General features: G+C 55.4%; 1 protein-coding gene across 2 annotated transcripts in view; it reads right to left on the minus strand.

The window, feature by feature from the left end:
- Positions 1-7351: 7351 nt before the first annotated feature.
- ST8SIA1 (ST8 alpha-N-acetyl-neuraminide alpha-2,8-sialyltransferase 1) overlaps positions 7352-18039 on the minus strand; it is a 104959-nt gene continuing 94271 nt past the window's right edge. For both annotated transcript variants that reach the window (XM_075343502.1, XM_075343501.1), the window contains exons 4-5: positions 17011-17103; positions 7352-9325 (exon numbers count right to left, since the gene is read on the minus strand). In XM_075343502.1, the coding sequence (XP_075199617.1) occupies positions 8848-9325; positions 17011-17103 (571 nt within the window). In that variant the 3' untranslated portion in view covers positions 7352-8847. The remainder of the gene's footprint in view (positions 9326-17010; positions 17104-18039) is intronic.

The following is an 18039-nucleotide window of genomic DNA, read 5'->3' on the forward strand; positions in this document are numbered from 1 at the left end:
CCTGGGCAAATCCAGGTCCCCTCCTACCTTAGTGACCTCACAGGGAGCACTGCTCCACCCCTGGCTGGAGTTATGGACAAAATCCACAACATGGAATATGGCCATAACTTGGCCTGGGAGCGTCGTAGGCGGACGCCAATGCTCTCATTGTGACAGTTATGAATTTAGCTACAGAATGAGAGGTTTCATGACTTGTCTACTAGTTCCACATTGGCTGATATCACGCCTGGGGTATTTCCCAAGCTCCCGCTCCCATAAAAAAGGTGTGCCAGCATCGTCCGCATGCGGAGACACCATTTTTATGGTTGCCGTATTTATCGGAAATATGGCTTGCGAGATATGAACCATTTTTTACTGGAGTCGTTCTGTCTGGCTAGTTCCAGAGCCTTATAATGAGATACAACTCTTGTTACAGGGTGACGGCAGGGAGTCATCCTGTGTCCTTTGTTCCCACATCACCTAATTTCCATATCACAGGAGATGGCCATGGGATGGGTTGCTAAACAAGTTGTGTGAAGGAAAGGGGGGGTGACACCAGGAGAGGGCTTCCTGACATAACTTGAATATCATGATTTATCGTCATATCTCCGGATTTACCTCACACCCATCCTGTCTCCATTCCTGAGTGTATGCACTTCAGAGAGAGTGACGCAGATTGTAAAGGAAGAGCTGCTGCAGAGATTGACAGCAGATTATATAAAACCACCATCCTGCCCCCATTCCTGAGTGTATGCACTTCAGAGAGAGTTACGCAGAGATGGTGACGGACGAGCTGCTGCAGAGATTGTCAGCAGATTATATAAATCCCCTGTCCTGCCTCCATTCCTGTGAGTGTGTGAGTGTATGCACTTCAGAGAGAGTGACGCAGAGATGGTGAAGGAATAGCTGCTGCAGAGATTGTCAGCAGATCATATAAAACCACCATCCTACCTCCATTCCTGAATGTATGCACTTCAGAGTTACGCAGAGATGGTGAAGGACGAGCTGCTGCAGAGATTGTCAGCAGATTATATAAAACCACCATCCTGCCTCCATTTCTGAGTGTATGCACTTCAGAGAGAGTGACGCACAGATGGTGAAGGAAGAGCTGCTGCAGAGATTGTCAACAGATCATATAAAACCACAATCCTACCTCCATTCCTGAATGTATGCACTTCAGAGAGAGTTACGCAGAGATGGTGAAGGACGAGCTGCTGCAGAGATTGTCAGCAGATTATATAAAACCACCATCCTTCCTCCATTCCTGTGAGTGTATGCACTTCAGAGAGTGACGCAGAGATGGTGAAGGAAGAGCTGCTGCAGAGATTGTCAGCAGATTATATAAAACCACCATCCTGCCTCCATTTCTGAGTGTATGCACTTCAGAGAGAGTTACGCAGAGATGGTGAAGGAAGAGCTGCTGCAGAGATTGTCAGCAGATTATATAAAACCCCCATCCTGCTTCTATTTCTGAATGTATGCACTTAAGAGAGAGTGACGCAGAGATGGTGAAGGAAGAGCTGCTTCAGATATTGTCAGCAGATTATATAAAACCACCATCCTGCCTCCACTCATGAGTGTATGCACTTCAGAGAGAGTGGCACAGAGATAGTGAAGGAAGAGCTGCTTTAGAGATTGTCAGCAGATTATATAAAACCCCCATCCTGCCTCCATTTCTGAGTGTATGCAGTTATGAAAGAGTGACGCAGAGATGGTGAAGGAAGAGCTGCAGCAGAGATTGTCAGCAGATTATATAAAACTCCCATCCTCCCTCCATTTCTGAGTGTATGCACTTATGAGAGAGTGACACAGATGAAGGAAGAGCTGCAGCAGAGATTGTCAGCAGATTATATAAAACACCCATCCTACCTCCATTTCTGAGTGTATGCACTTATGAGAGAGTGACGCAGAGATGGTGAAGGAAGAGCTGCAGCAGAGATTGTCAGCAGATTATATAAAACCACCATCCTACCTTTATTCCTGAGTGTATGCACTTCAGAGAGAGTTACGCAGAGTATGTAAAGGAAGAGCTGCTGCAGAGATTGACAGCAGATTATATAAAACCACCATCCTGCCTCCATTCCTGAGTGTATGCACTTAAGAGAGAGTGACGCACAGATGGTGAAGGAAGAGCTGCTGCAGAGATTGTCAGCAGATTATATAAAACCACCATCCTGCCTCTATTACTACTAGCTAGCTAGGATGCAGACATTCCTTGACGAGTGCTGCTCTCCCCCACTACTAGCTAGCTAGGATGCAGATATTCCTTGACGAGTGCTGCTCTGCCCCACTACTAGCTAGCTAGGACGCAGACATTCCCTGCCGAGTGCTGCTCTCTCCCACTACTAGCCAGCTAGGATGCAGATATTCCTTGACGAGTGCTGCTCTCTCCCACTACTAGCTAGCTAGGACGCAGACATTCTCTGCCGAGTGCTGCTCTCTCCCACTACTAGCTAGCTAGGACGCAGACATTCCCTGCCGAGTGCTGCTCTCCACCACTACTAGCTAGCTAGGACGCAGACATTCCCTGCCGAGTGCTGCTCTCTCCCACTACTAGCCAGCTAGGATGCAGACATTCCCTGCGGATTGCTGCTCTCTCCCACTACTAGCTAGCTAGGACGCAGACATTCTCTGCCGAGTGCTGCTCTCTCCCACTACTAGCTAGCTAGGATGCAGACATTCCCTGCCGAGTGCTGCTCTCCACCACTATTAGCCAGCTAGGATGCAGACATTCCCTGACGATTGCTGCTCTCTCCCACTACTAGCTAGCTAGGACGCAGACATTCCCTGCCGGATGCTGCTCTGCCCCACTACTAGCCAGCTAGGACGCAGACATTCCCTGCCGAGTGCTGCTCTCTCCCACTACTAGCTAGCTAGGACGCAGACATTCCCTGCCGATTGCTGCTCTCTCCCACTACTAGCTAGCTAGGATGCAGACATTCCCTGCCGAGTGCTGCTCTCTCCCACTACTAGCTAGCTAGGATGCAGACATTCCCTGCCGATTGCTGCTCTCCACCACTACTAGCTAGCTAGGATGCAGACATTCCCTGCCGAGTGCTGCTCTCTCCCACTACTAGCTAGCTAGGACGCAGACATTCCCTGCCGATTGCTGCTCTCTCCCACTACTAGCTAGCTAGGATGCAGACATTCCCTGCCGAGTGCTGCTCTCTCCCACTACTAGCTAGCTAGGATGCAGACATTCCCTGCCGATTGCTGCTCTCCACCACTACTAGCTAGCTAGGATGCAGACATTCCCTGCCGAGTGCTGCTCTCCACCACTACTAGCTAGCTAGGATGCAGACATTCCCTGCCGAGTGCTGCTCTCCACCACTACTAGCTAGCTAGGATGCAGACATTCCCTGCCGATGCAGTCTCCTTCTACTGTTCAGACACTCATACACATTGTGCTGGGACGCCGAGCTGACTTCTGACCTGCCACCAGCAAATCCGGGCATTAACCGTTAGACACAGCGCAGCCCTGAGATCTCTCAGCCTTTACTCGGGGCATGGTCTGTCTTCATTGTCTCACACGCGGTGTTTGGGGGCTTCTGCACTTGGTGCACACAATGACAGACGTCTGTTCTGCTTCATCTGCATGTGACGCCCATTGCATTGCAGTAATAGGCCTATAATTCACGCTGGTGTCTGTTCACACACAACCGGTGTGTAATCACAATGCGGCTCAGCAGGAGGAGGCGAAACATGGGACAGTCTCTGGCTCCATCACCGACAGCCCTCGAGCCCCGGCAGCCACAGAAGAAGCCGGCGCGATACACATGAGGATCATCTGCCTACAATATAATGACAGCGAGCGTGTAATACCTCAACTCCAACACAAGAGGGCGACAACACCACAAGAAATAGCAAATGTCTGAGACAAAGCCTCCTCACCAAGAGGAAGAGGAGAGGGAGGAGAAGGATCTCTGGCGCCACCTACAGGATGAGGCCACCTTCACACTCAATAGCGACACTAACCAGCAGTCACATGACTTAGAATAAGAAGCCAAACCCCAGGATCAGTACTATATGTACGCAGTGACTGCAGCAGCAGAATAGTGAGTGCAGCTCTGGAGTATAATACAGGAGGTAACTCAGGATCAGTAATATAATGTATATATACAGTGACTGCACCAGCAGAATAGTGAGTGACCTGGACATCTATCCCATTACAAGGACTACTTTACCCTGTTTTGTGGATTATTTGATGGACATTCTGACTTGCTTGGAATAAATGCTCTTTGGATTGTCCCGCCATCTCTCGCTCTGTTGATTGTGTGATATGGGAGAAGGACCTGTGACAACTGGTGGCAGCGGTGGGATCAACAGAGCACAGCCCAATGGAGATCCACCCAGAGAGAGCCAGAGACCTGGACCCCAACAGTTCCAACCACGCCCTGGGGGAATCACAGAGGAGATGTTATGGGTGCGGGCAACCTGGGCACCTGCAATCCAGTTGTCCTGCAAGGACTCAGAGGGACCCCCAAGCACCTCCACCTCGTCCAGTGCATTTTGTGCACGCCATCCCGTTTGAGGAAGAGGTACCACCACCTCCACCGGAGTGTACCGCTGACCCCTGCACCATAGATGCCCCTGTTGGAGTGTACCGCTGACCCCTGCACCATAGATGCCCCTGTTGGAGTGTACCGCTGACCCCTGCACCATAGATGCTCCTGTTGGAGTGTACCGCTGACCCCTGCACCATAGATGCCCCTGTTGGAGTGTACCGCTGACCCCTGCACCATAGATGCCCCTGTTGGAGTGTACCGCTGACCCCTGCACCATAGATGTCCCTGTTGGAGTGTACCGCTGACCCTGCACCATAGATGCCCCTGTTGGAGTGTACCGCTGACCCCTGCACCATAGATGCCCCTGTTGGAGAGTACCGCTGACCCCTGCACCATAGATGCCCCTGTTGGAGAGTACCGCTGACCCCTGCACCATAGATGCCCCTGTTGGAGTGTACCGCTGACCCCTGCACCATAGATGCCCCTGTTGGAGAGTACCGCTGACCCCTGCACCATAGATGCTCCTGTTGGAGTGTACCGCTGACCCCTGCACCATAGATGCCCCTGTTGGAGTGTACCGCTGACCCCTGCACCATAGATGCCCCTGTTGGAGTGTACCGCTGACCCCTGCACCATAGATGCCCCTGTTGGAGTGTACCGCTGACCCCTGCACCATAGATGCCCCGGTTGGAGTGTACAGCTGACCCCTGCACCATAGATGTCCCTGTTGGAGTGTACCGCTGACCCCTGCCCCATAGATGCCCCTGTTGGAGTGTACCGCTGACCCCTGCACCATAGATGCCCCTGTTTGAGTGTACCGCTGACCCCTGCACCATAGATGCCCCTGTTGGAGAGTACCGCTGACCCCTGCACCATAGATGCCCCTGTTGGAGTGTACCGCTGACCCTTGCACCATAGATGCCCCTGTTGGAGTGTATGGCCTCCGGCCTTTGTCACCAGGTTCTCCTCCTGTCTTCTCCAGAATACACATTGGAAGGAGCACGACGCAGAGGAGATGTTCTCAATGTGGGCAGCCGGGGCATTTACTGGTCGATTGAGGAATGACCTTGCACCAAATCCACCTGTTAATTCTCTACAGCCAAATACAAGAGGGAAGAGTTCTCGCCCTTCAGGATGACTTGCCTAATGGCTCTGACACTCGTGGTCGGCCACTAGGGGTTTATGGGGTGCGAGCCACAGCCCCGAGTTCCTCTCACCATCACAGTAAGCACTTACAGGAGGTTGTGCTGGATGGACGGAGAGGCATTGGATTTTATGACTCCGGGGCATGTCTCACAATAGCTGATCCCCGGGTGGTGCGGCCAGAGGCGATACATCATGGACCAGGGGTTGTTATTGAATTGGCTGGAGGACAAAGGAGGAAGATCCCAAAGGCCACTGTAGATCTGGACTTTGGGGTGAAGCAATGTGTGGTTGGGGTGATGAGCGGCTGCCTGCAGATATTCTCCAAGGCAATGATGTGGAGATCTACAATGCCAATTTGTGGGTGCAGGAAACACAGTTTGAGTGAAGGAGGACACAAAGGGAAGCCTGTCCTTCCAACCCTACCGCTGTACAAGGGACTATCCACAGCTTCTCCATCCAATACAAGCGTGGAAGCCAACACCAGAACGCTGAGGGACTGTCCCGGCAAGAAGAACCATAGACTATCCACAGCTGAGCCACATGGACTTCAGTGAGGTGGCCGGAGGTCTGTGTAGGCCTCATGGTGTACTCACTTATGAAGGCCAGTGTCACACATCCTTCTTTTCGCTGGTTTGGCGGATGCGGAGCACTCCAGTATAGTGTATACAGTACAATGGCAGCGCGACAAGCTCCGGTCACATCATGTCATGACCCGGAAGTTGCCATTGTACTGTATACACTGTCCTGGAGTGCTCCGCATCCGCCAAACCGGCGAAAAGAAGGATGTGAGAAACTAGCCTAAGAAGGAGGGGGAAGTTGTGATGGTGGAATATGGGGGGTTGTGTATAGTTTTGTGTAGGTTCGTATTTTAGGTGTGGTGCTCTGTCCATTTTATGTACATTGTCCTGTCTGCAGGTTAATCACCCCCTGCAGTGCTTCTGTCCCTAGGTCCACCCACTCTTTCTGCTTACCTGGAAATCATTCAGTCTAGTTGAGAAAGAGAAGCTGTGGCTACAGGCAGCACCCCAGAAAGCCAATGAGAAACCCCAATTTTCCTGGAGAAGGACTGCTGGATGATTGTGACTGATCCCCAGGACATTTATCCGATTACTGGACTACTTTACCCTCTGTGTGGTGGATTATTTAATAGGTTGTGATGGTGTGTGATATTGTGAGTTGTGTAGGTTCGTATTTTAGGTGTGGTGCTCTGTCCATTCTGTGTACATTGTCCTGTCTGCAGGTTAATCACCCCCTGCAGTGCTTCTGTCCCTAATTCTGGGGGAGGGGGCCTGGGATCCACCTAAACTCTCTGCTTACCTGGGAGATTGTCATTCTGGGTGAGACTTACAAGAGAGAAGAAGCAAGATTGATCCTCTGAGGGAGAAGCTGAGGCTACGTCCAGCACCGCAGGGAGACTGTGAGAAACCATGATTTCCCTGGAGAAGGCCTGCTGGAGGAGTGTGACTGATCCGCGTAACATTTATCGTTTACTGGACTATATTCGTGTTTCTGGACAATTTTACCCTCTGTGTGGTGGATTATTTTATGGACAGTTTGATTTGCTTGGAATAAATATTTCTCGGATTGTCACCCATCTCCCGCTCTGTTGATTGTGCGATATGGGAGAAGGACCCCGTGACAGGCGGTAACTCAGGACCAGTGCAATCAGTGGCCTCCATACTGACTGTTTAGAGCGGACATCACAGATTTCACATTCAGGGTAGATAATGAATTCACATTTTATTCCTCTCGATGCCGTGGCACGTGGCGGCGGCTCCTCCGGCTGGACAGTAGTGTGCTTATTGCAGGACGGACGCGAGCTTCTACAGTCTGGTAAGAATAGCGCCGGAATATATCGTCATGCTGCGTAATACAAATCATGTGCCGTAATCAAGACGTACGAGCTCCTTGTGCTGCTGGAGAAAATGAACCTGATGGGAGACCGGCGGCGTCACACCGCAGAGCTGACGGCTATGCTTGTTAGCGCTAGCGGACCGGGCGCCATTCTGTGAGAGCGTGGACCTGGAGAGATTACAATGTATCAATCCTCGTGGTAACCACGAGCCACTGTGTGCAACGTAAAAAACAATGGTCACCGGGTGCGCCGGCGCCAATTCACTAGGCGGCACGCGGAGGAAACGAGGTGCAGCGCAACAAATCCCTGAAATCCTTCACATCTTCTCCCCATTCACAATCGTCACACAGACATGCAGAGGACACGGATGCAGACGTGCAGGGGACAATCAGGGGAACCGCGGCGAGTGCGGAGATGGCCACATGCAGCGCCCGCGCTCCTCGCAGACACCCGCCATGTGCAAAAGGCGGAACAATTATCAGCTGCGCTGACGCCCGGCAAAGCAATGTCCTGGCATCGGTAAGAAATAGAAAAAGCTGGTTATGGGGCACTCGCTGGTGCCAGGGAGTCGCCAGTTCAGGGCGCTCGCTGGTGCCAAAAAGTCACTGGTTCTGGTCACTCGGTGCCAGGAAGTCGCCGGTTCAGGGTGCCCGCTGGTGCCAGGAAGTCGCCGGTTCAGGGCGCTCGCTGGTGCCAAGAAGTCACTGGTTCTGGTCACTCGGTGCCAGGAGGTCGCCAGTTCAGGGTGCCCGCTGGTGCCAGGAAGTTGCCGGTTCTAGGCACCCGCTGGTGCCAGGAAGTCGCCGGTTCTAGGCACCTGCTGGTGCCAGGAAGTCGCCGGTTCAGGGCACCCGCTGGTGCCAGGAAGTCGCCGGTTCAGGGCACCCGCTGGTGCCAGGAAGTTGCCGGTTCAGGGCACCCGCTGGTGCCAGGAAGTTGCCGGTTCAGGGCACCCGCTGGTGCCAGGAAGTCGGCGGGTCAGGGCACCCGCTGGTGCCAGGAAGTCGCCGGGTCAGGGCACCCGCTGGTGCCAGGAAGTCGCCGGGTCAGGGCGCTCGCTGGTGCCAGGAATAGGACAGTTCTGGGCCTTTGCTGGTGGCGGCAGCTCGCGGTTCTGGGCCTTTGCTGGTGCCAGGAGTTTGCCGGTGCCGAGCATTTACATCTGCACTTTTTTCTTTAAAAAATTCTACATTCATTTCTCAAACAATCTACATCAGCAGCCAAAAAAAAAGATAAAACCTCCTATGGTTCCCAGGAGCTCGGCACCGGCTCGGGGGGACAGGGATTTGGCACTTCAGTCACCAGTGGCTCCATCCAGTGCAGCCATCTTGGGGTGCAGGGGCCTGGCGGTGTCCACACCGGTCAGTGCGGCTCCTCGGGGTGACACTGTCCCAGCTGCACCCGCAGGATCCCCAACTTGTGTAGTAACCACAGCTGCAGGAACTCCTCCGGCATGGAGTGGAAGCCGCGGAGCGGCGGCACGTCGTCGTAGTAGTGGTGCCGGATGGGACTCCCATTCAGGTCTATCTGGAAGGGCCAGAAGCCGTAGACGGTCACCTCCTCGCACAGGCTCAAGGCGGCGCTCACCATGAAGAGGCCGGTGGACAGGCGCTTGGAGTGGACGCCCTTGGTCTTCCAGAATTTGCCGACGTTGCGCAGGAAGTTGGGGTTGGCGAACAGGACGGACTGGTTGGCGCTAAAATCGGCGAGGGTGTAGTAGACCCGCAGAGACGGCTCGGTACCGTGGCGCATGGAGAATGCCGGCATGTAGACAAAGCTTGACTTGTAGATCTTCAGACTCTCCACAAATGACTTCCGGGACCACAGAAGGTTCTGGAACCTGGAAAAGAGGGAAAGGAGGTCAGACGGGGACAAGCGCAGGGGGGTCATCCTACAGATGGAAGTGAGCCCCCTATGGGGCAGAGAGGAGAGGCCACAACCGGTGAGAGGCCATCCAACACATGGCATAGATCAGGGGCCACAACCGGTAATGGGTCATCCTGCACATGGCACAGAGCAGGGGCCACAACCGGTGAGAGGCCATCCTACAGATGGCATAGATCAGGGGCCACAACCGGTAACGGGTCATCCTACACAAGGCATAGATCAGGGGCCACAACCGGTGAGAGGCCATCCTACAGATGGCATAGATCAGGGGCCACAACCGGTGAGAGGCCATCCTACACAAGGCATAGAGCAGGGGCCACAACTGGCAACGGGTCATCCTACACAAGGCATAGATCAGGGGCCACAACCGCTGAGAGGCCATCCTACAGATGGCATAGATCAGAGGCCACAACCGATGGGAGGTCATCCTACACAAGGCATAGATCAGGGGCCACAACCGCTGAGAGGCCATCCTACAGATGGCATAGATCAGGGGCCACAACCGGTGAGAGGCCATCCTACAGATGGCATAGATCAGAGGCCACAACCGATGGGAGGTCATCCTACACAAGGCATAGAGCAGGGGCCACAACTGGCAGGGGTCATCCTACAGATGGAAGTGAGCCCCCTATGGGGCAGAGAGCAGAGGCCACAACCGGTGAGAGGCCATCCAACACATGGCATAGATCAGGGGCCACAACCGGTAACGGGTCATCCTGCACATGGCACAGAGCAGGGGCCACAACCGGTGAGAGGCCATCCTACAGATGGCATAGATCAGGGGCCACAACTGGCAGTGGGGGGGGGGGGGTCATCCTGCACATGGCAGAGAGCAGGGGCCACACCGGCAACGGCTCATCCTACACATGGAAGAGAGCAAAGGCCACAACCGGCGGGGGGGGTCATCCTATACATGGCAAAGAGCAGGGGCCACAACTGGCAGGGGGGTGGGGGAGTCATCCTACACATGGCAGAGTGCAGGGGCCACAACTGTCAGGGAGGGGGGTCATCCTATACATGGCAAAGAGCAGGGGCCACAACTGGCGGGGAGGAGTCATCCTACACATGGCAGAGTGCAGGGGCCACAACTGGCAGGGGGGGGGGGGGTGGGGGGAGTCATCCTACACATGGCAGAGTGCAGGGGCCACAACCGGTGGGAGGCCATCCTGCACATGGCACACAGCAGGGGCCAAAACCGGCAACGGGTCATTCTACACATGGCATAGAGCAAAGGCCACAACCGGCAAGGTCAGGGTCATCCTACACATGGCAGAGAGCAGGGGCCACAACTGGCAACAGGTCATCCTACACATGGCAGAGAGCAGGAGCCACAACCGGCAACGGGTCATCCTACACATGGCATAGAGCAAAGGCCACAACCGGCAAGATCAGGGTCATCCTACACAAGGCATAGAGTAGGGGCCACAACCGATGGGAGGTCATCCTACACAAGGCATAGAGCAGGGGCCACAACTGGCAGGGGTCATCCTACAGATGGAAGTGAGCCCCCTATGGGGCAGAGAGCAGAGGCCACAACCGGTGAGAGGCCATCCAACACATGGCATAGATCAGGGGCCACAACCAGTAACGGGTCATCCTACACATGGCACAGAGCAGGGGCCACAACTGGCAGTGGGGGGGGGTCATCCTGCACATGGCAGAGAGCAGGGGCCACACCGGCAACGGGTCATCCTACACGTGGCAGAGAGCAAAGGCCACAACCGGCGGGGGGGGGTCATCCTATACATGGCAAAGAGCAGGGGCCACAACTGGCAGGGGGGGGGGGGGGTGAGTCATCCTACACATGGCATAGAGCAGGGGCCACAACTGGCAACGGGTCATCCTACACATGGCAGAGAGCAGGGGCCACAACTGGCAACGGGTCATCCTACACATGGCAGAGAGCAGGGGCCACAACTGGCAACGGGTCATCATACACATGGCAGAGAGCAGGGGCCACAACCGGCAAGATCAGGGTCATCCTACACAAGGCATAGAGTAGGGGCCACAACCGGCAACGGGTCATCCTATACACGGCACAGAGCAGGGGCCACAACCGGCAACGGGTCATCCTACACATGGCATAGAGCAGGGGCCACAAACGGCAACGGGTCATCCTACACATGGCATAGAACAGGGGCCACAATCGGCAACGGGTCATCCTACAGATGGAAGTGAGCCCCCTATGGGGCAGAGAGCAGAGGCCACAACCGGTGAGAGGCCATCCAACACATGGCATAGATCAGGGGCCACAACCAGTAACGGGTCATCCTACACATGGCACAGAGCAGGGGCCACAACTGGCAGTGGGGGGGGGGGGGTCATCCTGCACATGGCAGAGAGCAGGGGCCACACCGGCAACGGGTCATCCTACACGTGGCAGAGAGCAAAGGCCACACCGGCAACGGGTCATCCTACACGTGGCAGAGAGCAAAGGCCACACCGGCAACGGGTCATCCTACACGTGGCAGAGAGCAAAGGCCACAACCGGCGGGGGGGTCATCCTATACATGGCAAAGAGCAGGGGCCACAACTGGCAGGGGGGGGGGGGGTGAGTCATCCTACACATGGCATAGAACAGGGGCCACAACTGGCAACGGGTCATCCTACACATGGCAGAGAGCAGGGGCCACAACTGGCAACGGGTCATCATACACATGGCAGAGAGCAGGGGCCACAACCGGCAAGATCAGGGTCATCCTACACAAGGCATAGAGTAGGGGCCACAACCGGCAACGGGTCATCCTATACACGGCACAGAGCAGGGGCCACAACCGGCAACGGGTCATCCTACACATGGCATAGAGCAGGGGCCACAAACGGCAACGGGTCATCCTACACATGGCATAGAACAGGGGCCACAACCGGCAACGGGTCATCCTACACATGGCATAGAGTAGGGGCCACAAACGGCAACGGGTCATCCTACACATGGCATAGAGCAGGGGCCACAAACGGCAACGGGTCATCCTACACATGGCATAGAACAGGGGCCACAACCGGCAACGGGTCATCCTACACATGGCATAGAGTAGGGGCCACAAACGGCAACGGGTCATCCTACACAAGGCATAGAGTAGGGGCCACAACCGGCAACGGGTCATCCTACACATGGCAGAGAGCAAAGGCCACACCGGCAACGGGTCATCCTACACATGGCATAGAACAAAGGCTACAACCGGCGGGGGGCTCATCCTATACATGGCAAAGAGCAGGGGCCACAACTGGCAGGGGGGTGGGGGGGAGTCATCCTACACATGGCATAGAGCAGGGGCCACAAATGGCAACGGGTTATCCTACACATGGCAGAGAGCAGGGGCCACAACTGGCAACGGGTCATCATACACATGGCAGAGAGCAGGGGCCACAACCGGCAAGATCAGGGTCATCCTACACAAGGCATAGAGTAGGGGCCACAACCGGCAACGGGTCATCCTATACACGGCACAGAGCAGGGGCCACAACCGGCAACGGGTCATCCTACACATGGCATAGAGCAGAGGCCACAACCGGCAACGGGTCATCCTACACATGGCATAGAACAGGGGCCACAACCGGCAACGGGTCATCCTACACATGGCATAGAGCAGGGGCCACAAACGGCGGACGGTCATCCTATATATGGCACAGATCAGGGGCCACAACCAGTGGGGGTCATCCTTCACATGGCAGAGAACAGGGGCCACAACCGGAAGGGCCCTGAGGAGGGACCGTTGCACAAAGAAAAGGGCATAAAGAAAAGGGGCCTCTCCACCAATGCCAAAAATGTATTACCCATGTTATATCAGGGCACTGCCGCTCTCCAGGAGCTCTCTGCAGGGGGCTACACACCGGTGGGGGCTGCTCCTCGTTATATTACCTATATTATATCGGGGCACTGACGCTCTCCAGGACCTCTCTGCAGGGGGCTGCTCCTCGTTATATTACCCATGTTGTAGCGGGGCACTGCCGCTCTCCAGGACCTCTCTGCAGGGGGCTGCTCCTCGTTATATTACCTATGTTATAGCGGGGCACTGCCGCTCTCCAGGACCTCTCTGCAGGGGGCTGCTCCTCGTTATATTACCTATGTTATAGCGGGGCACTGCCGCTCTCCAGGACCTCTCTGCAGGGGGCTGCTCCTCGTTATATATTACCTATGTTATAGCGGGGCACTGCCGCTCTCCAGGACCTGTCTGCAGGGGGCTGCTCCTCGTTATTTTACCTATGTTATAGCGGGGCACTGCCGCTCTCCAGGACCTCTCTGCAGGGGGCTGCTCCTCGTTATATATTACCTATGTTATAGCGGGGCACTGCCGCTCTCCAGGACCTCTCTGCAGGGGGCTGCTCCTCGTTATATATTACCTATGTTATAGCGGGGCACTGCCGCTCTCCAGGACCTCTCTGCGGGGGGCTGCTCCTCGTTATATTACCTATGTTATAGCGGGGCACTGCCGCTCTCCAGGACCTCTCTGCAGGGGGCTGCTCCTCGTTATATATTACCTATGTTATAGCGGGGCACTGCCGCTCTCCAGGACCTCTCTGCAGGGGCTGCTCCTCGTTATATTACCTATGTTATAGCGGGGCACTGCCGCTCTCCAGGACCTCTCTGCAGGGGGCTGCTCCTCGTTATATTACCTATGTTATAGCGGGGCACTGCCGCTCTCCAGGACCTCTCTGCAGGGGCTGCTCCTCGTTATATACTACCTATGTTATAGCGGGGCACTGCCGCTCTCCAGGACCTCTCTGCAGGGGGCTGCTCCTCGTTATATTACCTATGTTATAGCGGGGCACTGCCGCTCTCCAGGACCTCTCTGCAGGGGGCTGCTCCTCGTTATATTACCTATGTTATAGCGGGGCACTGCCGCTCTCCAGGACCTCTCTGCAGGGGCTGCTCCTCGTTATATTACCTATGTTATAGCGGGGCACTGCCGCTCTCCAGGACCTCTCTGCAGGGGGCTGCTCCTCGTTATATTACCTATGTTATAGCGGGGCACTGCCGCTCTCCAGGACCTCTCTGCAGGGGGCTGCTCCTCGTTATATTACCTATGTTATAGCGGGGCACTGCCGCTCTCCAGGACCTCTCTGCAGGGGCTGCTCCTCGTTATATTACCTATGTTATAGCGGGGCACTGCCGCTCTCCAGGACCTCTCTGCAGGGGCTGCTCCTCGTTATATACTACCTATGTTATAGCGGGGCACTGCCGCTCTCCAGGACCTCTCTGCAGGGGCTGCTCCTCGTTATATACTACCTATGTTATAGCGGGGCACTGCCGCTCTCCAGGACCTCTCTGCAGGGGGCTGCTCCTCGTTATATATCACCTATGTTATAGCGGGGCACTGCCGCTCTCCAGGACCTCTCTGCAGGGGGCTGCTCCTCGTTATATTACCTATGTTATAGCGGGGCACTGCCGCTCTCCAGGACCTCTCTGCAGGGGGCTGCTCCTCGTTATATTACCTATGTTATAGCGGGGCACTGCCGCTCTCCAGGACCTCTCTGCAGGGGGCTGCTCCTCGTTATATTACCTATGTTATAGCGGGGCACTGCCGCTCTGCCTCTCGGTTCTCTGTGCACAGACCAGTTATCGGGATCCTCGATCTTCCTCCATTATAATGATGACACCGCAGCCGCCCGGTGACCCCCGATCGCCCGCGCTCCCCGGCCCCCCCGCGTCTGGTGTCACCTTACTGCTCGCTCTGATCAGCCACCGATAGTCGGCGCCGGAAAACTTCACTATAAATGTAATTGATGACACCGGAGCCGTACACTGGGGGGGGACACAGGAGCCGTACACTGGGGGGGACACACGAGCCGTACACTGGGGGGGACACACGAGCCATACACTGGGGGGGACACACGAGCCATACACTGGGGGGGGACACACGAGCCACACACTGGGGGGGGGACACACGAGCCACACACTGGGGGGGGACACACGAGCCACACACTGGGGGGGGACACACGAGCCACACACTGGGGGGGGACACAGGAGCCACACACTGGGGGGGGACACAGGAGCCACACACTGGGGGGGGACACAGGAGCCACACACTGGGGGGGGGACACAGGAGCCACACACTGGGGGGGGACACAGGAGCCACACACTGGGGGGGGACACAGGAGCCACACACTGGGGGGGGACACAGGAGCCACACACTGGGGGGGGGGGACACAGGAGCCACACACTGGGGGGGGGGGACACAGGAGCCACACACTGGGGGGGGACACAGGAGCCACACACTGGGGGGGGGGACACCGGAGCCACACACTGGGGGGGGACACCGGAGCCACACACTGCGGGGGGGACACAGGAGCCACACACTGGGGGGGGACACAGGAGCCACACACTGGGGGGGACACAGGAGCCACACACTGGGGGGGACACAGGAGCCACACACTGGGGGGGACACAGGAGCCACACACTGGGGGGGACACAGGAGCCACACACTGGGGGGGACACAGGAGCCACACACTGGGGGGGACACAGGAGCCACACACTGGGGGGGACACAGGAGCCACACACTGGGGGGGGACACAGGAGCCACACACTGGGGGGGACACAGGAGCCACACACTGGGGGGGACACAGGAGCCACACACTGGGGGGGACACAGGAGCCACACTGGGGGGGACACAGGAGCCATACACTGGGGGGGACACAGGAGCCATACACTGGGGGGGACACAGGAGCCACACACTGGGAGGGACACAGGAGCCACACACTGGGGGGGGACACCGGAGCCACACACTGGGAGGGACACAGGAGCCATACACTGGGGGGGACACAGGAGCCACACACTGGGGGGGGACACCGGAGCCACACACTGGGAGGGACACAGGAGCCATACACTGGGGGGGACACAGGAGCCACACACTGGGGGGGGACACCGGAGCCACACACTGGGAGGGACACAGGAGCCACACACTGGGGGGGGACACCGGAGCCACACACTGGGAGGGACACAGGAGCCATACACTGGGGGGGACACAGGAGCCACACACTGGGGGGGGACACCGGAGCCACACACTGGGAGGGACACAGGAGCCACACACTGGGGGGGGACACCGGAGCCACACACTGGGAGGGACACAGGAGCCATACACTGGGGGGGACACACTGGGGGGGGACACAGGAGCCACACACTGGAGGGGGGGGGGACACAGGAGGCACACACTGGGAGGGACACAGGAGCCATACACTGGGGGGGACACACTGGGGGGGACACAGGAGCCACACACTGGAGGGGGGGGGGACACAGGAGGCACACACTGGAGGGAGGGGGGACACACAGGAGCTATACAGTAGGAGGAACAGAAGGTGTATAGTAAGTGGGTACAGTGGAGGGGACACACAGTGGGGGGACATATCATATGTACAGTGATGGTTCGGATGCACTATATTGAGGGTCCCCCCCCTCCCCCCGTAGTGGAGGGGGTTATTCCTGACACCCCCGGCCCCCTCCAGTCTCCTCTCCTATGACCCTTTCTTGACCCTGTAGGCCCCTTCCTGTCCCCCCTCCCACGTCCTGCAGACTCTTCCTCTGCTGCTCCGGCTGCAGAGACCCCTCACACCAGATGTGAACCCAAAACCATAAAAGGAAACTGCCGCCCCCCCCCCTCCTTACCCCCGAGCTGTGCCCCAATATTACAGGGGACAACCTACCTCTGATCTATAATGGAGGGGTTCACCGTCACCAGCTGCGTCTTCAGCCCCACATCCAGACTGTAATCCCTGCCCAGAGGAGGCAGATTACACCTGCGGAGAGAGCGGCGCGGACAGGGATTATTACCCAGGTTATACCGGCCCTACATATATAATTATATACAGGAGATGCCCGGGTTATACCGGCTGTACATATATAATTATATACAGGAGATGCCCGGGTTATACCGGCTGTACATATATAATTATATACAGGAGATGCCCAGGTTATACCGGCTGTACATATATAATTATATACAGGAGATGCCCGGGTCATACCGGCTGTACATATATAATTATATACAGGAGATGCCCGGGTTATACCAGCTGTACATATATAATTATATACAGGAGATGGCCAGGCTATACCGGCTGTACATATATAATTATATACAGGAGATGCCCAGGTTATACCGGCTGTACATATATAATTATATACAGGAGATGCCCGGGTTATACCAGCTGTACATATATAATTATATACAGGAGATGTCCAGGTTATACCAGCTGTACATATATAATTATATACAGGAGATGCCCAGGTTATACCGGCTGTACATATATAATTATATACAGGAGATGCCCAGGTTATACCAGCTGTTCATATATAATTATATACAGGAGATGCCCAGGTTATACCGGCTGTACATATATAATTATATACAGGAAATGCCCAGGTTATACCGGCTGTACATATATAATTATATACAGGAAATGCCCAGGTTATACCGGCTGTACATATATAATTATATACAGGAAATGCCCAGGTTATACCGGCTGTACATATATAATTATATACAGGAGATGCCCGGGTTATACCGGCTGTACATATATAATTATATACAGGAGATGCCCAGGTTATACCAGCTGTACATATATAATTATATACAGGAGATGCCCAGGTTATACCGGCTGTACATATATAATTATATACAGGAAATGCCCAGGTTATACCGGCTGTACATATATAATTATATACAGGAAATGCCC

The sequence above is a fragment of the Anomaloglossus baeobatrachus genome, chromosome 4 (assembly GCF_048569485.1).
Source record: "Anomaloglossus baeobatrachus isolate aAnoBae1 chromosome 4, aAnoBae1.hap1, whole genome shotgun sequence".
Classification (NCBI taxonomy): domain Eukaryota; kingdom Metazoa; phylum Chordata; class Amphibia; order Anura; family Aromobatidae; genus Anomaloglossus; species Anomaloglossus baeobatrachus.